This window comes from Zalophus californianus, chromosome 12, assembly GCF_009762305.2.
Source record: "Zalophus californianus isolate mZalCal1 chromosome 12, mZalCal1.pri.v2, whole genome shotgun sequence".
Taxonomy (NCBI): Eukaryota; Metazoa; Chordata; class Mammalia; order Carnivora; family Otariidae; genus Zalophus; species Zalophus californianus.
In genome coordinates this window covers 91,840,564-91,864,766 of record NC_045606.1, presented here as the reverse complement: position 1 = coordinate 91,864,766, position 24,203 = coordinate 91,840,564, and the positions used below count along the sequence as shown (strand labels likewise).

The 24,203-nt window shown below is 53.1% G+C and overlaps 1 protein-coding gene and 2 long non-coding RNA genes across 4 annotated transcripts; 2 read left to right on the top strand and 1 right to left on the bottom strand.

Annotated features, from left to right (window-relative positions):
* The first annotated feature begins 1,279 nt into the window (after positions 1-1,279).
* LOC113911957 lies at positions 1,280-7,322 on the top strand. The gene is made up of 3 exons (XR_003516647.1): positions 1,280-3,407; positions 3,876-3,959; positions 6,683-7,322. It is a non-coding gene; the product is annotated as an uncharacterized LOC113911957 (long non-coding RNA).
* On the bottom strand, positions 5,367-19,849 carry CLEC2L (C-type lectin domain family 2 member L). The gene is made up of 5 exons (XM_027574947.1): positions 19,660-19,849; positions 11,495-11,569; positions 9,123-9,289; positions 8,179-8,279; positions 5,367-6,047 (listed from the first exon to the last, which is right to left on the bottom strand). Exons 1-5 carry the CDS (start codon positions 19,847-19,849, stop codon positions 5,936-5,938), a joined length of 645 nt encoding a protein of 214 aa, XP_027430748.1. The 3' UTR covers positions 5,367-5,935.
* On the top strand, positions 9,297-24,203 carry LOC113911956. 2 transcript variants are annotated; one of them, XR_003516646.1, is made up of 7 exons: positions 9,297-9,825; positions 11,517-11,750; positions 16,126-16,202; positions 17,145-17,286; positions 17,586-17,785; positions 21,504-21,557; positions 23,765-24,203. It is a non-coding gene; the product is annotated as an uncharacterized LOC113911956 (long non-coding RNA). The 2 variants fall into 2 exon arrangements; XR_003516645.1 differs by lacking the exons at positions 21,504-21,557; positions 23,765-24,203 and adding an exon at positions 19,253-19,649.

Below are 24,203 nucleotides of genomic sequence, written 5' to 3'. Positions count from 1 at the left end.
AAAGAGCCTAGATGTCCATCCACTGAATGGATAAAGAAGATGTGGTAGATATATACAATATACAATATGCAGCCATCCAAAAATGAAATCTTGCCATTTGCAGCAAGGATGGAACTAGCAGTTATTACGCTAAGTGAAATAAGTCAGTCAGAGAAGGACAATTATCATATGATCTCACTGATATGTGGAATTTAAGAAACAAGGCAGAAGATCATAGGGGAAGAGAGGAAAAAGATGAAACAAGACAAAACCAGAGAGGGAGACAAACCATAAGAGACTCTTAATCATAAGAAACAAACTGAGGGTTGCTGGAGTGGAGGGGTTGGGAGAGATGGGGTAACTGGGTGACAGACACTGAGGGCATGTGTTGTAATGAGCACTGGGTATTATATAAGACTGATGAATCACAGACCTGTACCCCTGAAACAAGTAATACATTAGATGTTAATTAATTGAATTTAAATTAAAAATAAATTAAAAAAAAAAAAAGGCTTCCACCTGGAAATGACCTGCATCACTTTTTCTTGGTTAAAGCAAGTCACTGGGTACCTAACTTCAAAGAGGCTGGGAACTACGCTCTTTCCCTGCGCCCAGAAGGAAAGTGAAAAGTCTTGCATGGCAGCCCCATCTACCACCTCCTCTCAAACACATCCCCTGTGAACTGCTACATCCAAAGGCCCTGGATGGAGCAAAGCTGTCCCCCATCACTGACCTGCTTAGTCTCTGGTGTGAGGCAGAAAAAATACTTTGTTAGCCTCTGAAATTTGGGCATTATTGCAGAAGCTAGCATACTCTAAAATTCTACTCAACTTACATTATGGTTAAAGAAGGTAGTAATACGGGGCGCCTGGGTGGCTCAGTTGTTTAAGCGACTGCCTTCGGCTCAGGTCATGATCCCGGAGTCCCGGGATCGAGTCCCACATGGGGCTCCCTGCTCAGCGGGGAGTCTGCTTCTCCCTCTGACCCTCCTCCCTCTCATGCTCTCTGTCTCTCATTCTCTCTCTCAAATAAATAAATAAAATCTTAAAAAAAAAAAAGGTAGTAATCCCTTTTTTTTTTAAGTAGCCTCCAGGCCCAGTGTGAAGCCCAGTGCAGGACCCAAACCCACAGCCCTGAGATCAAGACCTGAGCCAAGATCAGGAGTCAAAGTCTTAACTGACTGAGCCCAAATAGTACCCTTTTTATAAGCCCGTACCATGGGCCTGGCACTGTGCTAAGCACTTCATGTAAGAAATGTTTAGCACAGTGCCTGGCCCTAATCAGCTCTCAATTCATGTTAGTTGTTACTCTTATTTCAATTTTATCTTATCTGTGTATGTATTTGCTCAGATGGATTCTGTGCTATAAACTACGGGACCGTAACAGGAATTGCAAGGCAATTGAGCATCTTGCTTATCATTTTCTCTAACACATCTGCAAGTTTTCATACTTTGTGGGAGGCTGAGCTGGAAGTACAGGTTTCCAGGATTAGAGACAGCATGTGCAGAGGAAAGAACACTGACACTAGCAGTCAAGGTTAGTTTAGTTCAACACGTATTTATTGAGTACCTTCTGTATGCACCAGATGCCAAAGAAACAAAGGAGTGTGAGAGTGGACCCCTGCTCTCTAGGAGCTTACACTTCTGCAAGGATGGAGAACAAGTAAACAAAGCAGGACACGTGTAATAATAAGAGTATAAACAGGGAGCAGGAGGGCCATAAGACCTGGGTTCTAGCTCTAGCTGTGTGACCCCAGACATGTTACTTAACCTCTCTGGGCCTCGTGGACAGTGAGAATGGGGTAGGTAATTTCTAACCCCTGAAATTCTCACCCCTACAATTCTCAAAACCCTGTGAAGTAGACAAGGCAGGCACAATTTCTACTTTAGAGAGGTGAAGCCTGAGGTCGGAGAGGCTTAGCAATGCGGCCAGAGCTCCACACCGGCTGGTCGATAGAGCTAGCTCCAGACTAGTCTCAGGCAGGTCTTGGGAGCCAGACCCAGAATGTGTCCACTCCAGGCTGCCCCGACAGAGAGCGGGGATCTCTGATGAAGGTGGCAGGAGGCTTTCCAGATGCCCCCAGTTTGAGTCCCATATGCTACCGACCAAGAAGAGAACAGAGGCAGGTACCTTGCCCACCGCCACCCTCTCCTGTAAGCACTCCCAGCAGACAGTGGGTCTTTCTGAAAACCAGGTCATCTTTTACAGAATGACATGGTGACATTAGCACGGTTATCCTGGTGAGCCCAGGAACCTTCAGCAGCCAAGGCCAGTCAGCAGTGCCTGGTTTCCATTCACAGCCAGGCCCCCATCTGTGCATGATGCAAAGGACATTTTGGAGGCTGGGACAGCTCGCCCTCACTGTACCTCTGGGCCGCCGCCCACCCAGCCCACCCAGTATGTGCACGCTTAGGGAACGTGAGTGAGCTCATCTAATTGAAGCAAAGCACATTAAAGATTCATCTTTGCTGAGCCTCTAAAACCACGCCATGGCCACCAAAGCTTAAAAGACAAGTCTCTGACCACAGCAGCCTCTGCCATCTCCCGCCGTGGCACACGGCTCCAGGCGCTGTGGGCAACCCCACGGTCATGGGAACCATCTTTGGAGCAGGTGCTATGTGTGCCATGAAGAGGCCAACAACACAGTCCCTAGCATCCAGGGCTTCATAATCAGATGGCAGAGCAGTCAGATGGGGTGAAGAGAGGAGTCACAGATGACAAGGCCAGGAGACTGGTCCTAAGTGCTGGAGGTTTTGGGGAAGGGAGTGGCCACTGAGAGCTGCTACTGCCTGGGGAGGCGTCTGAGGGTCGCTCCAGCCCGACCTTGAAGGAGGAGAAGGACAGAAGGCATTTATTTGCATTACCCCCACCCTCTGTGGGTAATTTAAATGAAAATCATATGAAGGAGACAAAAGTGTCCAGAAAAAGGATCGCCCGTGGGCATCCATCGTGTTTTCCCAGGGTGGCCCCGCACCCCCACACGTACACCCTCCCAACCCTCCCTCCCCAGAGCTGGCCTCAGAGCTGGCTAGGCAAGGGAAATGGGTGCCACACAAGTGGCTTCCCAAGGGCCCTGTGGCGTGGGGGTGGGTTCAGACCCTGCCTCCACCACCCCGCAGCTGTGTGACGTGGAGCCAGTCCCGTGACCTCTCTGAGTCTGCTCCTCACCTGTAAGCGCGGGCGGGCAGTGCGGGCCTTGCAGGGCGGAGACGGACTAAGCCGACAGACACCAGCTGACCTGGCGGCACAGCCCCGCGCGCTTAGCCAGTCCTCCCTGTCGCCCTCCATCCCCACAGAGGCCGTCTGAGGAGCGCCTGCCGTGCGTGCTCAGCCTTCCACAGGGGCCCTGCCCGCTCCAGGGCTTCACCGAAGACCGGCCTGGGGTTTGGGTTCAAATCCACCCAGGGAGCGGCAGCCCAGGCTCCGAGGTAAGCACACTCTCAACGCCAGGGGTCGCCTCGGCAAGGAAAAACCCTCCGAAGGGGCTCAGGAGTGGGGCCCGGGGAAGGGGGGGGGTCCCTTGGGCCCTCGTGGCGCAGGGTGGTGAGCGCAGGTGGGGCGGAAGGCGCGGGGGGGGGGGGGGGTGTCGGAAAACAGCGGGGTGCCCGTCCTCGGTGCTGCCCCCTGTGGCCACCAAGAGCACAGCACCAGGCCCTGCAGCCCCGCCGAGCGGGCGGGCTCAGCCCTCGGGGGAGGGTTAGGGTTAGGTGCTCAGCCCTCTCCAGCCTTGGGAAGCATTGCCTACATTTCCGCATTTCCGCGGGCCAGTGTTTGCTTTCCGTCCTGCGTTTCCTTCCTTGGTAGGCACCAGATGGGAAAACTCCGAAAACCTTGGCGACCCTGAGTCTGGGTTCCTTTAGCTGCTAAACTGATTTAGAATTGTGGTGTGTTCCCAGGACAGACCCAAGGGCAGGAGAGCTTATTTGCCAGTGTGTACTTGGAAGCGGCGGATGGCAGGCTTTGGATAACTGAGTTAAGAGGTAAGATCCGAATGGCCCGGGTTCATCATCGCCTGTCTTGTCGCGCTGCTCCCTTCCCAGCCCCCCTCATTGTTCGGTTCTCCCCACCTGCACCCTCCCGGCGGGCCGAGAGCAGAGCTCGGGGCCTTAGGACTCTGCCACGCACGGTTTCACCACCTGTGGCAGGATTTCCTGCCTCGGACATGCCTGTGGCTACCACCTGCAAGGCTTGTGAGCCTCGCCATCTTTGAGGGAGAGATGCTGGTGAGGACCACGGGCCTGTGCATGACTGAGAATGGGCGGGAGGGAGACTATCCCCAAACCCCCCCCCCCCCACACACACACAAAGTAGCTGCGGCCGCTGACCACTTCCTCAGTCCTCAGCCCCGCGACACATTTCCCACACGTGCAGGGAAGGTGGCGGCCTTCCTGCCACCCTCCCCGCCCGGGGCACCACCACCACACTGTCCGCTCTTTATCCTGCACTCAGGTTCCTCACTGGCTTCCCGCTAAAGACAAAACAGGAGATCACAAAAATGCCCATATTTTACTAGATATCTGGAAAGCAGGCAGAAAGTTCAACAAAACCAAGCTGACAGTTTTGCCTGAAACCCAACAGTAAAAGGACTGAGCAGAGCAAAGCAGGACCTGGTTTCCCTCTGAGCTATTTTCTGAAAATGGGCCAGGACCCAAATTCACCTGCATGCGGCTCCCCGGCCAGCAGCCCACACCTCAGCCAGCCCGGGGCACTGAGCGGAGGCTGGGGAGGTCCAGGCCCCACTAGGGCGCGCTCTGGGGCCCCAGGGGTGTGTGTGTGTGTTGGGGTGGTGGCACGTGGAGCCTCTACAGGCCCAGCGGAACTGCCAGACCCCCACCTCCTCCCCAGGCAGAGCGAGGAGGATAAGAAGAGGCTGTAGGACCTGCACACACTCTTTCCCCACGCACCATGAACATCATCTTTTCTGCATGGCGATTCCTCCCACTCAGCCCACCCCCCCTTCTGCCCTAAGGCAGAATAAGCCATCCCTCCACTGTGTTCCAGAACATTCTGGTGCTTCCCAAGCTGTTGCCTCTGCTCCCTGTGTACTCCTTGGGGGATAAAGCTGTTGATCCCCACGCCTGGCGTGGTGTCTGGCACGTGGTAGGTGTGATATGAATAAACGTTTGTCATATTGAGTCGAATAGTAATGAAGGAACCAGATGGAACACACCCCTCAGACATCTAAGAATAACTCGGTAGCCCAGCCAAATTAAATGGTGCCCCGAGGCCCCAGAATGTGCTTTTGTCCTCGGCTCCTACACGCTGCCACCTGCCACGCTAGATCAAGTGCATCTCAGTGACGACTCCTCACAGACAGGCCCCCAGAGATGTGTCCCTCTGCTCCCCACCCCCAAGCCATGGCCCTGAAACAAATGGCAGCCGATTCCTCTGGACGCCAGTCATTTCTTTATTCTGTCAGTGACCAACACAACAGCACCCCAGACACAGCAGGGGCCTGCCTGAGAACCCCGGGCCGGACGAAGAGGGTGGTGGAGGGGCCCCCGTGCCAGGAAGCCCGCCCTCCCTGCCTCCCCAGCACCCAGGGGAGAAATGATTATGCAGACAGTGATGCAATCCGTGTCAGCGCCCACCCTTCCTCCAAGCACCAGGGCCGCGTGGGGGAGACATGTTCCAGCGCGGGCCCAGGGAGGGACTTGGGGTGACTAAGAGTGGACTCTGACCTTGAGGAGGGGCTGTGCATGCCTACGCATGCGTCTGTGTGTGTGCATGTGTGCATGTGTGTGGGGGGGTGGGATGCCTACACTACTGAGCATGTGGGATTTGACGGCTGAGCCACAGGACCTGCCTGGGGCCAAGGAGACCAGGAACCAGGGCTGTGGGACCTGGAACAGTGGCCGGGGGTGGAGGGCACCCTCCTCACTGCTTCGCCTTGGAGAGGAGCGGGGCAGGCCGGTCTTGGAGCCTGGCTGGAGGGCCGCCTCTGGCCTGACCCACCTCATGTGTAGGCCATCTTGCTGCACACCCAGGGCCGGGTCATCAGACACTCCGTTGACACCAGCCTGGTGGGCTCCACAAAGACACACTCTCCCAGGCCTGAGATGGGGAATCTGTGGCCAGAAGACAAGAGAGCAGGCGCTTACACCCTGGCATGCATAGCCCGTTGCTGGGTGGCCCTGGAGGCCCGGTGACCTGTCCCTCCCTCTGGAGCCACCTTCCACTACTTTTAACCCCTACAGAACTTTCTAGTGTGGCTCCCCCCATTGTCTACCTACTGTGTGCACCACCGCTCCAGCCACCCTGAGGATGCCCACAGACATCTCCTGAACATACCCTGCACTTTCCCATCCTGCTTCTGCATCCTTCCAGAGTTAGCTCACTTGTCCCATGAGCCAGAATCCCGTTCAGGACCACCCTCTGCCCAGCCTCCCTCCCCACAGCACCTGCCTGCACCGTGGGACATGGAGGCCTGTGTCTGTCTGTCCCTGCCAGTTCCCCAGGCGGTCAGCACCCACACAGTGGGCTCCGTGCCCCTCCCATCTTGGCTCCGCTGATGAGCACACAGTTCTAGCACAGGAAGAGCCCAGTGGAGATGAGCTAAATGAAACTACCTCGCAGGGGTGGACCTGATTAACCCTGGCGTTTGGCGCCCAGGCTGTGTGTTGCCCACAAATTCACGGACATCATCAGTAGATGTGGGGGGTGGGGGTTCTTTCTACCTAAAATCATTCCTTTTGAATTTCAGGATTTCTTCTCAACCTCCTTTGGTCACCCGGATCTGAGGCCCCCGCCAAGGCTAGTGCTGGGGTCTCACAAGAGAGGGTACAAGAGAGACCTCAAGAGTGGGTGCCAGAATGACCTCAAGAGTGGGTGCCAGAATGACCTCAAGAGAGGGTGCCAGAATGACCTCAAGAGTGGGTGCCAGAATGACCTCAAGAGTGGGTGCCAGGCAGGACTACCTCAGTGCCAGAGAAGCCGACCTAAAGGCCCAATGGTTGGCAGATGGTCAGCACGCTGGGGACCCCAGCCTCCAGGGCTCTCCCAGGTTCTGGGAGCAGGAAGCTTCCAGAAGAGGGGAGAGAGAGACAGAAAGTGCAAGACTTCTCAGCAGCTCTCAGGACAGATCTGGGATGAAGGCGGGAAAAGGACAGAGAAGAAAAAGGAAGAGACAATGAGGACGAAAAGGGGGTGCAAAATGAAGGGCACAGGAGCCAGGGCAAAGGAGGGAAGGAGCTGACAGGATGCTCACCTCCCGGAGGCTAAGCCCTAAGCCCGCCTTAAATGGGAAGGTGGCTGATCGCCAGCTTCCGGACATGGAGGAGGGCTGGAGGTCTTGGGTGCCTCCTACTTCTCCTGCCTTGGGGACCCTCCTGCCTCATCATCATCATCAGGTGAGCAGCTGTGCCCCCACCCGGGTCCTCAAGGCCTATTCCTCCAGCCTTAGGGGCTGGACTAGAAACTGAGGTTCTTATTCCCCTGTATGCCCTCCCCTATGCTCCCCTAAACCTGGACTACCCCCCAAGACACACACACTATCACCACCCCCACTGCCACAGCCAGACACTCCCACCCCCACCACCCATGACCCCTGCCCCCAGCACCCGACAAACCAGGCCCTGATATCACACACCTGCCGCCCCAGCACACTGTCATGTGCACACCCCTTGGGTCACACAAGCAATCCCACCATTTCACACACGGCCAGCACCCGCAGGCACTGTTTGTTCTAAGGGAGTGCTCACAGTACCCTGGGGGTTAGAGCCCCTTTCTTCCACAGGAACAATGTTGAGGCAACACATGGCTGCCCAGAATAGAGACCCCATCCCCACCCTCCCCTGCGGGCAGTGTGGTCGAGCGGCTAAGTTCTGGCCAATGCAGAGGGACACCCAGACCATGTCTTCCCCTTCCTCTGAGCCACACTGAGCCACACAGACAAGCCGCTCCCCAGGTGGGGAGCCACAAGATGGAAAGAGCCCAGGCCCCACGGCAGGAAGCTCTGATGGCTACATCCAGTAGAGCTGCCAAACCAGGCTGGACATTAGGGGAGAGAGAGAGACGTAAAGCCCTCTTCATTATTATTCTCTCGGTCACACGCTGCTGACCCTGGAGGTTAGGAACTCTAGCTATCACAGAACTCAGTGGTTCTCCCTCAGGAGGCAGTGTCCGGGGGCGGGGCGTGCGGGGGGCGCTAGACCTTCCCCAGTCTAAGTTCAGTGGCGAGAAGATGAAGACTCAGCTCACGTGTCCGGGTCAAACGGGTCCCCATTGACCCAGTGGAATTCGTCCCCGACTCTGCGCAGACCAATCCAGGGCTCCCTCCGTGTGAACTTGAACATAAACTCCTGTATCAAGGAAAGAGGGAAACCCGAGTCATCTGCAGTTTCCTGACTGTTCATACATCCCAAGACTAACCTCAGCTGAGAAGACTGGCTCCCAGGATATACAGATGCTGAAAGGGGGGGTCCCTCACTGCATCCCACAAGAAGCTGGGGTCACAGAGCGCCTTGCACTCTCACTGACCTCCCTCCCAGCAGTTGGGAGCATGCCCGCTGGACCCGAAAGCCTAGAACAAGGTTTGTCCTCCTAGCTCAGTGGTCCAGCCCGCCAGTCAGTATTCCTGATTCTCAGGAAGCCTGGGATTGCCCACGTATTGGATGGTCTGGGACAAATCACGACGTTCAGTTTGGGTGTCCTTCTACCCCCATACTTCTGGGCCTTTCTCTGCAGCAGGGAGGTGCTGTACTGTGTATCAAAGACGAACAGAAGTGATTTTTCGATTACCCGCTATTTTGGATTGCCACACCACTGTTACCCTCAAAATCCAAAACGGACAACAGACTCATTCATTGTGTTTCTTTCACTTTTCTACTGAGAAACTGTTTTGGGTGTTCATCGAGAGCTCATGCCCTGGTTTGGGCAAGTAGAAGGTGCCAGTGTGTTCTTCATCCGCAAGGGCGTTTATAATTTGTAATTCTCACACTGTGATACTGAGCTGAGCTCAGCAAACCAGCCTCGGCTTGAAATCCGTTGGTCTTCACCACAGCAGTGGAAACAGGAGCCACTCGGAAACGTGCTCGCACCCCACAGGGCCCACCAGCACACCCCTGGCTGGAAACATGTCATGGGGGCCGCCACACCCCAGGAGTGGGGTTCTCCCCCAAGGTCGCCCCCGGCCCAGCGCTCACCAGCTCCTTCTGGCTTTGGATCACGGCCAGCGCGGCCTCGTGAGTATGGCAATACTGTCTGCCCGTGTTCCAGTCCCTCGGCTCCTCAGAAAAGAAGTAGCATTTCCTTCCGTAGAGCAGCCAGTCCTCCGGGCAGGGCGCCTCGCACTTGATACAGCCCTTGGAAGCTGCAGGGGAGACAGAGGGGACTCAGCGTCTGACAGCAAGCCTGGCCCCTGCTCAGGCCTCAAGAGTCCTGCTCAGCGACCCAGTGCTCCCTCCGCCTGCCTGACTTCGGTGCCCTCCGGGGTGCCTCAGGTGGCCCTCTCCCCAGATGAGCCCCTCTCACGGTGCCCAGCAGGGAAAAGAGCGGTGACCCAATAAACAGGGTAGGGAAATTGGGGAGGCTGGCAAGGGCATGACCACCAGGAGAAGTGCCAGGAGATTAGCCCCTGGGGTCAGAGCTCCTCTCTCTCCCCAAACCCCCTGAGGCATGGAAGCCCAGAAACACCGATTTAGAAAAGATCTGGAGGCCACGTGTCCAAGCCTCTCCATCCTGCCTGGCTCACTACGGTGTGTCCACACGGGCACCCAAATGCTGCCCCCAGAACAGAACGGAACACACCAGATGTGGCCCCACCCCCAGCAACAGTGATGGCCACACTCCTTCCAGTGGCTACGGGCTTTCCAGTCTACGGACTGCTTCCAGGAAAGGAATGAGTGGGTACGTGCATACGTGCGCTTTCCTCGGCAGGCAGAACATGCCCTTCGCTTGGTTTCATGTGATCTGTTTCCAAGCCGGGTCTCCCCTGTGTCCAGAATATGTATCAATCACCTTTTAAATCCATTTGAAGATCTTATGTTTATTTCTTCCACCTTTATCTCATTCACATTGGCTCATTTGAGTTTTGAAAGATACATTTTGATCTTGCTTTTTTTCCCACCTGTCATATTAAGCACCCTTCATCTGTTGCCCTGAGCATCCTTGTGTCACCTACAAATTCCATAAGCATCTTTTTGTGTTCGTACAAGTGAGTGATTAAAATGTCGACGGGGACAGAGCCAAGAACAGGCCTGTGGTACTCCAGCCCTGAGGGACCTACAGCCACACCGACACCAATTAAATAATCGACACTCCAGCCTATCTGCTCGGTGGGCTACAGGACCACTAAGGTATTAACCATGGCGTGGGCACATGTCAACTCTTCCACAAGGACCTCCACAGAGAGTCTGTTGTGCTTTACGAAAACCACAACACGCTATGTCTTCACATTGCTCTGACCTCCCCAACCTAGCACAAGGACAAAAGGAAACTAATTTAATTCGTAGTGATTATTCTAGATGGATCCAAGCTCGCACCAGTGGTCGCCATATTCTTTTCTAAACACTCACAAATCCCCTGATAATCATGCATGCCCAAAGGGGAGGGTTTGGTGGGAGCTCATACTATCACTGGACTTCTCTCCCCTTTCAAGGTGCCCACCTCTGGGTGCTTCTCAAAGATTAAAGACAGAGGCACTGAAATCCCTTTGCAAACCCTTTAGAACCCACCACACATTTTGACTGGAATCCATAAAAAGCGGCCCAATCTTCTGGTCATAGAGCCTTGCCTGTCCTTGGAGGGTTTCCTCCCTTTTATTCCTTTCCCCCTTTCAGTCCCACACGGGAAGCCCCCTAGCAGGGATGCCTCCAGAACTGGGCAGCAGAGACGATGTCATAGTCACTCTTTCTTTCTTTCTTTCCTTCCTTTCTTTCTTTCTTTCTTTTTCTTTCTTTCTTTCTTTCTTTCTTTCTCTTTCTTTCTTTCTTTCTTTCTTTCTTTCTTTCTTTCTTTCTCTTTCTTTCTTTCTTTCTTTTTCTTTCTTTCTTTCTTTCTTTCCTTTCTTTCTTTCTTTCTCTTTCTTTCTTTCTTTCTTTTCTTTCTTTCTTTCTTTCTCTTTCTTTCTTTCTCTCTCTCTCTTTCTTTCTTCCTTCCTTCCTTCCTTCCTTCCTTCCTTCCTTCTTTCTTTCTTTCTTTTTCTTTTATCCTCAGCATTTAGGAGACCTAACACACAGCGGGGCTCCATAAATGTTTGTTAAATGAATGAATGTGATCTTTCAAGGCCCTTGTCCCCAAACCGTCTCCTCCAAGAAGCAGTGCCTGTCTAATTCACCTCAGGTTGGCTCTGCGTACCGAAGTCACCTGGCCACTCCCCCGCGTGGCTTAGTAAAGGGGACAGGGAGAGTAGTTGTGTGGATATATTATTTTAGGCTAAACTGTCACCCAGAAACAGGCACTCTGTTTTCTATGCTTTGGGCCCCACGGAATACGTGGTGTGTTCGGAACCTTTCTTTACCGAATGAGACCTGATTTTGACGAGGTGTGTGTACCCCGCCCGGACATCCATGCTCACCCAAGATGCTCATCACCACCAGGATGGCAAATAGAAGGACCGCGATGGCCCCCAGCAGGAGACGTGTGGTGGTGTCTGAGGAGAGAAAGAAGGGGTTCAGTACGCGGCCACCCACCCCACTGCCAAGCCCCACCGCCAAGCCCCAGGTCCCGACGCCAGAGAACTCTGGCCTGGGCCCAGCAGGCTGAGTTTTCACAAGCCCTCCGCGGGAATCTGCTGCTCGCTGAAGTCCCAGAGCCGCCGTTCTGGAGCCCAGGTCTGAATCTTCGACCCCGCTGCCTAAACCCACCCCTTCCAAGGCTCTGCGCTTGCCGCCCTCTGTGGCACCAAACTTTCCAGTCCTTACCTCCTGCCGCTTCTCTGCCGGCTCCCGGTTTCAGCCACGCGGATTCCCTGAAATAACCCCGCCTGTGCTCACAGCCCCAGGGCTGGGTCTTTGCCCCCAGAGCTCTTCTCCTCCGCGCCACCCCCCCCCCGCTACCCCTGGAATCCTGCCCACCCTGCACCTTCCATCCTCTTCACAAAACCTCCCCTGATCCTCTGCCTTCCCCGCTTTTAAATTTTTATTTATTTTTTGTTATCACTGAACATTTTTATTTTCTTTTTAGTGGAAGAACCCTTTTAGACCTTAGACATAGACTCTAAGTTTTTCTTACTGTCATAAAACAGACATAACATCAAAGTTGCCATTTAAACCATTTTTAAGCGCACAATTAGCGGCATTAATTCCATTCATGATGTTGTGCAACGATCTCCACTGTCTATTTGCACAACTTTCTCACCACCCAAACAGGAACTCAGTACTGATTAAGCTTTCACTCCCGGTTCCCACCTCCCCCAGCCCCTGGTTACCTGTAACCTACTTTCTGGTCTCTATGAACTTGCCTATCCTAGAGATTTCATGTAAGTGGAATCATACAATATTTGTCCTTTTGTGTCTGACTTATTTCACTTAATGCTTTCAAGGCTCATCCGTGTTGTACCATGTGTCAGAATGTCATTCCTTTTCATGGCTGAATAATATTCCATTGTATGAATACATGTATATATATATATACTCCTATATACATATATATTTGCTGTTGTTGTTTATCCATTCCTCTGTTGATTGACACTTGGGGGGAACATGAACATCCAGTCCATAACAGGCGTCCCCCAGAACCTTCTGAGCTGCTGCCGTCTGATTTTGCCTTCTAAGCCCACCGCCACACTGAAATCCCCTTTGCCAGCAGCCTGAGGGTCTCTCTGCCTCCCTCATGTACTGCTTCTCCTGCCTCTTCTATCCTACGTCCTTAGTTCACTCCTTTGTTCTGGTGGAGTACACCTTCCACCGCCCTGCACAGCCCCAGCGGCAAACTTTCACGCAGGGTCCTGTGGCGAATGCTGCCCCTGGGGTTGTGAACCCAGAGGCCTGAGTACTACAGGTTGGAAAGAATTCTCCTTCCAAAGAATGTTGAGGGCATTACTTAATTGTGTTCTAGCTCCAGTGTTGCTCTTGGAAAAATGGCTCCAGAGCCAACCTCATCCATAATCCTTTTAATATCATTTGCTTTCCGCGTCCCGCCCCCACCCCTCAGAAACTTTAAAGGATCTTTTCTTTATCACACAGTCTTCTAAAATTTCATCATGCGTGTCATGTCTTCGTTTGGGTCCATTTTCACCCACTAGACTAGGCAATCAGTGGACCTGTTCAATCTGGAGGCTCATGTCCTTCAGTTCCAGGAAATTTTCTTCAACTATATCATCAATGGTTTCTTCTCACCCACTTTCTCTGTCCGCTTTCTGGAGGTCATATTCTTCAGATGTTGGACCACTTGAATTGGTCCTCTGAGTTTCTTTCCTTTTTTTCTCCCTTACCCACTATCTTTTTGCCTTTTTGCTCTATTTCCTGGGAGGTTTTTCTCAACTTTATCTTCCTACTCTCTCCCGAATTTTCCATTTCTGCAATTATTTTTAATTTCCAGGGCTGTTTTTTGTTTTGGCTGTGGTTTGCTACTGTTCTCAGTAGCATCCTGTTTTTCATGATGCCATATTGGAGCTCCTCGGTGGTGCAGTCTGTTGAGCATCTGACTTTTGGTTTTGGCTTGGGTCCTGATCTCGGCACAATAGGATACAGCCCCTGCCTTGGGCTCTGCACTCGTGCTGGGCATGGAGTCTGCTTCAGACTCTCTCTGCCCCATCCCCTCCTAAAATAAATAAATAAATCTTTTAAAAAAAAATGATGCCATGTTTTCTCTTATCTCTTTGAGGATATTACTGATAGTTTTTTGGAGGCGGAGGAGGAGAGGACAGGTGGGCAGAAACGTTATTTCTCCCTGTATAGTCTCTTTTTCCTCCAAATTGCTTTTTTTCCTGTTCATTTGTTTTCATCTCTGGTTTCTATGTCATCAAGTTTCCTCAGATGTCTGGAGATCCTTGGCTATTTGTTCCTGATTAAGGCAGGAGGGAAGAGTCCATTGGAGCCTCCGAGACTGGGGAGGGGCTTATAAACTGTGGGGTCCCAGCAGAGTGACCAGGCTGGGCTGGTCCTCAAGGTGCTCTGAGTGCTAACCTCCTGGTTGGGCCAAAGTTCCTGGAGAAGGCTCTTCTGTTTCCCTCCTGAAGGGTGTAGGCTTGACCAGGAGGAGAGGAGAGGGAGGCCATCCTAAGCATTCATTATGTACATGTCCCCTTACTTGCTTGCTCCCAAATGTACTGCCCTCTCTCAGATTTAGCTTCAGGCTCCTGCCAGGGCTGAGAAGAGGACCTGGGCAACTAAATCCTTTCTAAAATATTCAACCAGCCCTCCTGTTTCAGCTCTATCTTCACTCACCAGCCATGATGACTGGTGCCCCCCATCTCCATACTTTGGGGGCTTCTGCGTGTGATTCAGCTTGCTCCTCTGTTTTTCGAGCCTTCTCAGGCCAATAGAAGCAGCTCCCACTCATCATTGATCCCCCTAGCTCCCAACTGTATTGCTATTGTCTTCTCTCCTGTTGTTGTTGTCCTCATGGCCTTTGAAAAAATCCCTTTATTGTCATGTCAGTGAGCTTCTGGAAGGAAAGAGGAAAAATGTGTGTGTTCAGTCTGCCATCTTTACTTGCAAGTGCAGCCATCGTTTTGAAATCCTTCCCATGAGCAAGGACTGTGCTGGCGAGTGACCAGGAGTCCAGAGGCAGGTGGCTGAGGGCACGGTAAGAGCGGAGCCTCACGCTTGCCCTCGTGGGCTGGGCTCTTTCTGTGTCTGCTCGTTGTCCTCAGTGGCAGCCTGTCGCAGGCCTGATCCGCCTGATCTGCCTGATGACCCCCTGTGGCAAGTGCACTGCCTGGATCCTTCCTCCCCCTTCTCTACGGGCCCCTCTAGGCCTATACAGCTGGCACCATAATGCTTTGTGCCTTGAAGGTAAGAGCTTCGCATCTTAAACCACTTCACTGGGTTCAAATCCCAGTTTAGCCACTTCCCTAGATGATTTAGTAACTTTTCATGACAAAGTTACTTTGCTTCTATTTTATTTCATTTTCTTCATCTTTAAAACAAAGGAATAGTAGTATCTTCCTCTTAAAAATTTTTATGAGAAGCCAATGTTCAGGGCTTAGCAGAGTGTCTGGCATAGCAAGCTCTGGTTCAATGTTAGCAACTGCCATGATGATGATGATGGTGGTGGTGGTGGTGGTGAGCCCACAGCCTCCTTTAGGGAAAGGGCTGTGCTTTACTTGCCTTTGCGTTCCCTACAGTAGGGGGAAAAAAAAAAAGCCATTGCCTTGCATGTTACAGAGCACCCCCAGATACTCAAAGGTGAATTTAGCTGCACTGAATGACAATGTCCTTAGTCAGCCTTAAACTCAGCTGACTTTGTAGGAGAGGCCACATGGGGGCCTCTCTGGGGGCGGGGAATCTGTGCACACTTCTCCAATGTCACCAGAAACAAGGAGCCTCTTCACTCTTTCCTGAGGACAACTGCTCTGGACACGGCACCGTGGACAGAAAAAGGACACTCTAGGGAGTCCCGGCTCGTTGCTCCCTGCTGCCTTCACAGAGGACAACTGTGGGGCTGGGCAATCCAAAACAACGTCGTATTCGTTTCCTAGGGTTAGGAACAAACCGGATGGCCTACAACACCGGAAACTTATTGTCTCACACTTCTGGAGGCCAGAAGTCCCCAGTTAAGGCACCAGCAGGGCTGCAGTCCCTCTGAAGGTGAGGGGAGTCCTTGCTCGCTTCTTCCTGGCTTCTGAGGTCCTGGTGATCTTCCTCATCCCTGGTTTGCAGCCCCCTCATTCCAGGCTCTGCCTTCTTTATCACACAACCTTCTCCCTGGCTGTCTCTGTCTTTATATGACTGCTGTCTTATAAGGAGCCCACCCACTACAGTATGCACCTATCTTAACTAATCACATCTGCAATTACCATATTTGCAAATAAGGTCCCGTTCTGAGGAGCTGGTGGTTCATCTGCTTCAACATAGCTCTTTGGGACAGCAGGAGGAAATAGAATTCAAGCCGTAAGAAGGGTCTAACTCAACAACCATTCCTTCCATGCAATGGTCCACAATAGATGGACTCGGAGGATGCAGTTACTTGTGTTTATAAATGTGTATGATTTAGCCTCATGTTGGAAGGGACAGCTGAAAATCTGGCTCCTAACCCAAACAGATGCTCCATCACCCTCACACCCAGAGCCCAGAAGAGACTCGCTGCTGACCTCTCTGAGTTGTCAGAGCCACAGTCTGGTGAGCACAGTCTTGACTCTTTGAAACTATCAAATGTAGAGTTTGGTGATTTTTAAATTTTTAAAAGGCTTTACTAAATGCATGTGTGTGGTTTTGATCAGGAAGTTGTGGGTTGATGCCTAATCAAGAAACTTTCAACATTAAAAATTCAAAATCGGTGAGCTCTGAAAAATCTATAGCCTGGCGATATGCAGAATCACTCTGTCCCCTGCCGTACCCCCAGGCCACTCTTCCCCATCCCCACCCCCGATGCCAGAAATATCCCCATCTCCAGTCACCCCCAGTCTTTCTAGAACCCAGGCCGAAGCAACGGGTCATCTTTCCCAGCCCCTCCCCAGAGGTGGGGGTGGGGGTTGGAAGGAAAAGTGATTAGCCACCGGGAGAGAAGGCTTGATCAGGAGAACTTCTGTTTGGCTTTATATTTATACAGCTAATTGCTTATCTAAGGAAAGTCATGACGTCCTGAGCTCTAATCCCGGTTTAAATTTAAAAAGTTCTCCATTTCGCTTAACCCGGGAGGAGAAAAAGAGGATCCACGCTGGAGGCGGCAGCGTTGTCTGAGGATCACGGGCAGGAGAGCTACACGTACCCCAAACACAATTCATTTCTGTCCCCTGAGCCTCATGAAGCCCGAGATCCCTGGTCCATGCGGGATGATACAAGAACTCTCAGGGCAGAGGGCCCTTGTGGCAAACATGCCTTAGCAACCAACATGTGTCCTTGGTCAAGACACTTAGCCCCTCCGAGTCTGTTTCCTCATCTGCAAAACAGTAGAGCCCTCAGCAGCCCCGGAAGGGTATGTGTGAGGATTAAATGGGACAGTATCGTGAAAGCCCCGAGCACAGGGTCCAGCGCACCGTGGGTGCTTCTGAAATGTTTGCTGCGTGGTAATAAAGGAGTGTTTAGCTTGGTCAAGTCCAAAAGTCTCCCACTTGTCTCAAGACAGGTACTTGGCTAAGCAAGGGCTGCACAGCCCTCGGCCCCCAGACCTGGCAGACCCGTCATCCCATCACGGGTGTTTCTCAGTGTCAGTCGACTGGGCTCATTCCGTGGACTTCAGTTTGGAGTGGGGAGCCGACTCAAGGTAGGTAGACCAGCAGTCCAAGGGTTTCAACTGAGCTCCCCCATCACAGGTGCAGGATGCTAGGTCCAGAGAGCTGGGAAGAGGAGTCACCTGCACAGCCTACCCCACTGTGTGGCCCTGAGAGGCAGAAATCATTATCTAGCTTAGTAGATAAGGAAACTGAGGCTCAAATGAGTTTGAAAACCTGCCAGCCCATGGTGGTGGAGGATCTGGCTTGGGTTTACCCGACTCCAGACTTTATGTTCTTTGCACCTCACCAACCTGCCTCAGCCCCTGTCCTGCGATTTCTGCCCACACAGCAACACCCCGGAGAGACCACGCCTGGTCCCTGAGCTCCCCTCTTCTGACAGGAGATGGGGGTGCCAAGGGAACACCCAGCAGACCATCAGAGCACCAGTGGAGGGGAACGCCCTGGACTCGGACCCCAGATACTAAAACTACTGTAGAAAAAGCCCACAGGCCTCAGAAGCTGAGCCTCTGAGGACCACAGGCATCAAGGGTAAGCTGCTTCTGGGTAGACCATGGGGAGAACCAGAGGAGGCATGAGACCCAGACCCAGACCTGGTAAGGAGCCACACCAGGACAGGCAAGACAAGGCTGGAAGGCTGGACACAAGTAGGCACGAAGTACAGATCAGCTAGATTCTGCAGGGGTGGAAGAGCCAGTGTCCCATTGGGCCATTTTCCTGCCTTCTTCAGCCTAACTGCAGGTGGTCACCCAGCCCGGGTGGGGAGCAGGAAGCAGAATGGGTCAAAGTCAGGGCAGGAGGCACAATAGGAACCAGCAAACCAGAGAGGCACTGAAAGAGGCCACATCACCCCTGAAGAGGCCCTAACCATCAGGGGGCTAGAGTTAGGTTAGGACAGACCCTGCAGGAATGCTTAGGAATGAATGAAGACATATAGGCAAAAGGAGTGAGCAACTTCAAGAAATAACTTGGGTGGGAGGGAAGCAGGGATCACAGGCAAATCCAACAATGCCCAGCAGAGAGAGGGGTTTGTCTACCTTTATTCAACTCAACTCTTCCCAGCCTGCAATGGCTCTTCTACTCCGTGATCCAACATCTTTGCTTCCTTTGTCCCACATCACCATCCAGGTGTCGGACTGCCCCTGCCTCCAGAGTTAGCACAGAGTTAGTCCACACCCCTGGCCCACTAGCATCTGGGTCAAACGCTGACATTACTGCCCCCACCTTTCCCTCCGCGGCAAGGCACCTGCCCTGCCAAGGGCTGGCTAGGTCTCACCCCTGACCACCACCCCACCTTCCTCACTGACCTGGCCACTCTTCCAAGGGCAAATCCACTGGCTCATTCTAGGCTTAAAACCTCTCAACAGCTCCTGCAGAACAAAGTCCAAACTCTTTGGCAAGGCCTGGGTGGCCATTCACAATCTGGGCCCTCCAGATTCATCTCTTCCCATCCCTTCCCCCCATCCCAGTACTCCAGAGTTCAGTTTGCCACAAGGGAACGGCTGGTTCTGGCCACCTGGACCCTGAACATGTCACTCCTTGAGCCCGGCGCACCCTGTCTTCTCTCCACATCTAAAAGGTCACCTACTCCAGGAAGCCTTCCTTTTCTAATACTCTGTCCCTACGGGTTGCATGACCCAGGCTCTGGGCTTCCCTAGTTAACACTGCCCAGATCCTCAGCCTTTGGACTGGGGATGTCAGGAGTACCCAGAAGTCCAGAGGGCCAGCCCTCCCCCCTGCCAACTCTAGCATCTCCCACACCACACACCACCAGGGGCCACAAAGTTTTCCAGAAGAACCCATGAACTTGAAATCTATTTTCCACTTGGTTACTGCCCCCTGAGCTAGCCAGGGGTCACTCCCTGAGCCCATCTGACTGGAACAGGTAGGGGGCACTCATGACCTTGCAAGGAAGAACCTGAGGCATATTCTCCACATCTCCCCTCCCTATGTGCCCCCATCACCACCAGCGTGCTCCCCTCTCCCCACTTCCCACAGGAGCACTGGCACCATCTCTGGGCTCTACAGCTTTTGTCGCTTTGCCCAAAGCATTTCCACTACTACAGATTTCAGCCACCGTCTCAACATGCCCATCGGATGAGGGCCGGTCAGTACACTGTCCCCCCTTCATTCTGGAGGAGATTGGGGCTCAGAGCACGAAACCTGCTCCCAAGGTCAAAGAGTGAGTTAGCTGCCTAGGTAGGGTCAAGGCTGTTAACTATAGGTGGTCCCTAGCTACATCCCCCCACCCCCTCCGCCATGTGGCATCTAAGTGCCCTGAAATCAGTCCTCCGGGGGCTCCCGCCCTCCCCTCCGGGAGCTTGGCCAAGGTGACTCTGACCCGGGTCCCTGGGCCGGAGTGGGGGGGGGGGGGATGGGGGGATGGAGGGCCGCTGGGCGCTTACCCTCCAAGGCCGCCTTCCAGCTGGTGCTGCCCTCATAGCCCGACCCCGATCGCCGCAGCAGCCCCTCGGGGCCGCGGCCCTCGGCCTCGGCGGGCGAGCGCAGCCTGGGCGCGGCGGGGGCGGGCGCGGGGCGGGCGGCTGGGGGCGGCGGCGGCCGGGTCCGCGCTGGGGGCTCCCGGGCCGGCTCCATGCCCGGCGCTGCGCCGCGCCGCGCCCGCGCTCCTGCACCCGGGTGCGGGGCCCAGCCCGACGCGCACTCGGCGCTCCGCGCGCCCTGCGGGCCCCCCAGGCCGGCCTCGGGCGGACGACTGCCGCGGCTCGCGCAAGCCGGGGCTGAGCCCGGTTTCCCGCGCCGGACCCCCTGTGCCCGGTCGCCGTCGCCTCCGCCTCCGCCGGCCGTGCGCGCCGAACCTGCCCTGGGCGAACCGCAGCCTCCGCGCAGAGCCGGGGCCCGGGGAGGAGCGGGTGGAGGCGCGCTGTAGCAGGGGTGGCGGGGTGGCGCGGGGAGGGAGGGGTGCGGGGGGGCGGACGGGGAGGGAGGAGGCGCGGAGGAGCAGGGACAGCCCCACAGCCACGGCCCCGCCGGCCCCCCGCTCCCGCGGCAGGATGCCAGATGCAGCCGAGAGGAGCGCCGAGCCTGGAGCCCGGAGACCGGTCCTCTAATCCAGCTGCCCCTCCCAGCCTCCGGCCTGTCCTGTGTAAAATGGGAATAGAATTTACAGCGATGGTGCGGTGAGACTTAAGGAAAATGGGGGGCTTTCCTCTGGCGTCCTGGAGCCGGAGCAGAGGGGTGGGGCTGTCACTTGGCCCAGACTTTTGAACCAGGAGAGAAAGGAGAGAGCAAAGGTCTGCGGGGACAAGTGGGGCAACATTTCAGATTCAGTTCACACTGGTGAGCATCCACGAAGCGCCAGGGACTCTTACAGAGTTGAGCTGACGACATCCCCAGTTTAGGTTGAAAACTGGAAGTCAAGGGCATTCCTGAAGGCTGCACCGTGCAGGTGTGTGGTTGGTGGGTTTTCTCACTCCTGGGCCAGGGCTTCCTCAATGGCCTTCACTTGGCCTGTACCCCCTCCCTGGCTGACCCACAGTCAGTTGAGGCTCTCCCCCTGAATTTTCCCTCTCTCATCCCAATCCCACATCGGTTTCCTCATCTACCGTTCCTCACCCTCAACTCCTGTATTTCCATAGGGATGAGAGCTTAATCTGTATAATACAAGTTGTAGGTTTCTTGGCTTATTCCTTTGGATTGGGTTTGAGAAGTCAGATTGCCTTCCCACCATACTGGTGTGTGCCCAGAAGTCCACGAAATCATCTAAGACCTGCAACCAGGATGCCCATTACCCTGGGACACCAGTGAGGTCTTAGGTCTTGGCAGATAGAGGGCCAGGAACAGATCATTTATAATCATTTCACTTTACATAAGGGAATAAAGTGAAACATTCATTGTAAAACCACACAAAAAGAGGAAAAACTAAGTACTGGTAGTAGAACATATTTTATTCCATGGTTGTATTTTGGCATAGTCTCCTTCACAGAGTCTATTCTTGGCTGTCAACAATCAAATTCTCGTTGCCAAGTCCATGTGAGTATAGCTGTATGATTCACTACTCCTCCACTCCAGCCATGGGGTCTTCAAGGTCCTTCTTCCTTGGGTTCAGGACGACAAGGGGACTGGGGGCGGGGGTGGGGCAGGCATCTTTCCATTGAAGAAATGCTTCTCTGCTGGGGCAGAGCCTCCCTTCTGTCAAGTGTTTCTCTCTGGCCCGTGGCTCATCTTGCTAGAACAAGTCTTCCCAACAGAAAAGGACCACTCCTCTGTCCTGCCCTTTTTTCTCCAACAGGTTCCCAGTGATGCCTGTGATCCATCGTCTTCCATCAGCCCCTTCTCAGGCCAGGTGATGACTTAGAATCTTTTTCACCCTCAGCCTCACCCCACTATGCAACCCATATTTGGGACCCCAAGAAGAGCACACAAATAGAATGTTCAAAGCGGAAATAGTGGGGATCGTCAAAAGACTTTGGCCAAGAGATTTCCCAGTCCCAGAGCCAAATGCGAAACATACTGCCAATGATACTACGGCCCAGGAAATGAGCATGGGCTTGGTTAGTTCTCTGAACTGTACACATCCAAAGATGATCGTGGTGAATAAATCTTTGAAGCAGCAAAGAATTTGGCACAGCCCGGGGTTTCCCGAAGCTGCTCCAAAGATTGTCCTCAGGAAGGAAGAGAGTCCATGAGAGTTAAAGGATGTGACCATGACAATAAGGGTGGGCAAGGTGGTAGCTGGTAAATCCCCACATCACCTTTTCTGCACCTTCTCACTGGCCAGTGGGCCTGGGGATGGTCATGAGGATTAGCCAACACCAGCCTTTTCGACTCGTATGCCAGTGTCTCTGATAACACAATTCCCTTGGGATTTCGGTGGGGGGGCGGGGGCGCTTCTAATGCAGTGGAACAGTCACAAAGCCATCTACTGCCCAAGTCACAGTCCTATCTCTGTCTCTTCCTGACTTCTCTTTCCTGGCATTGCCCCAACCAGGGTCACATGTCCATCACTGACTCAATGATTGCAGTAATGTCCAGGCCATACATCCAAGCCTGGAGATGGGGTCAAGGTCATCCCCACCCAAATTGCAGGATTGACAGGGAGGGAGAGATGATTCCCCAAAGGAAAGACAGGTTGATATTCCTGGAAGGAAGAGGAAAGCCTGCTGGCAAGAAAAACAAAAAATTATATGGCATATATTTGGAATAGTATGCAGCTGTTTAAAAAGAATAAGGTAAACCAGCATATGCTGATTGGGAACAATTGCCCAAGACAAATTAGGTTAGAAGAAAGCAGTATGCAGAAGAGCGTGTATAGTGTGTACTTATTTGTGTCAACCACGATGTGGGTGAGTGTGTGTGCTTGTGTGAACATTTTTGCAAGAATACACAAGAAACAGGAACGGGGGTTTATCTCTGTAGGGTGGCATTGAGGGGTGGAGGGTGGAAGGAAGACTCTACTTGTTTTCTATCCTTCTAAATGTTTAACTGAGTACCTGCACATTTCCGTTAAACATCCACCAACCAGGTCGCACCTTTAAGTTGCATTCAGAGCATCTATGTTAGAATTTTTGCATCCGAGGAAGATCGCTGCGTGCGTGTAATCTGTGACCTGGCTGGGATTTTGGTTGAGAGGCAATTGGCCTGGGCTAGCCAGGCCTGGGGGCCACAGACCAGGAGCTGGGCACAGCAGAGCTAACGGTCATGTGCCTCCCAGGAGCAGAGGCTGGGAAGACCTTCAGAGGGAGAGGGAAGCAGAGGGCTCGTCTTTGAGAGCTCAAGTCAGAGGACTTTATTTTTGGAAACAGAGGGGGCCTGAATTTGGGATCCAAGGGGTCTTCCAAGGGATCTCAGGGCAGCTGCAAGCCCACTGGGGCCCTTTTTTGGCACCCTGGCCCCAAGGATGCCCCAGAAGTGCTTGATTTTGCTTTGACCATTAACACCGCTTACCAGTATAGGGTGACGACTGTTTATATTTAGGTAACATGTAGCAGAAACATTCTGCTAATCACCTAGACATGTCAGATCAACTCCATGGTATCGTTTCTGAGTCCAGGGACAGTGTCTGCTCCTGTGTTCAAACTTCATCAGGTGCCACTCGGGCGGTCAGGCCACCTGCTCACAGCTTTACAAAAAGGGGAACCTAAGAAACAACCCTGACTCGCCATCCAGGAACTGCCACCCATATTCACAGACACCCCTTTCCCCCCATGATACATGAAAATCAAGTCGACAGGAATCAAAAATTCCTCCTTAAACAAATTCATTCAACACTTATTAAGCATTGGGGCACCTGGGTGGCTCAGTCGGTTAAGCGTCTGCCTTCAGCTCAGGTCATGATCCCAGGGTCCTGGGATCGAGCCCACGTCAGGCTCCCTGCTCAGCGGGGTTTAAAAAAAAAAAAAAATCGTTGCTCATCAGCGACCTGCTGGGTGGTGTGTTGGGTGCTGGGAATACAGAGGTCGACAGTGTGTCCAGTCCTGGCCCTCTGAACTTCCTGATGAGGGCCCCACCAGCAGGTAGAAGCTGAGCCTCTTGGTCTCTCTTTCTCTTTAGAAGTTCCCGAGTGAGAGACCACCAGGCCTCATTCACCACAAGGCTGGATGCCCTGGGTACCAGCTCCGAGAGTGACAAGGCAACTATGTTTAGCATTTCCTGATGGAACCAGAATCTGCAGTCAAGAAAAGCTGGTCCTGGCCAAAAGATGGACTTTTGGATGAGAATGATGTCTTCAATAATAATCCTGCCAAAAACCACTGCCTCATGCATTAGCCTTCTCCCTAGAGGGTAATAGGAACCAGCAAGTGATAGAAAACTCAACTTGTACAGGCTGGGGAGAAAAACCAAATCTGATTTTGTGTTTTGTTCCTACAAGAACAGAAGTAAACACTTTATTACCAAACGAATACATAGGATGTTTTCATGCAAGCAATGTATACATTTTAAAAATAACTTTTCTTTAGACTTTGGTATACAGTATGTGCTCCTAAGCATT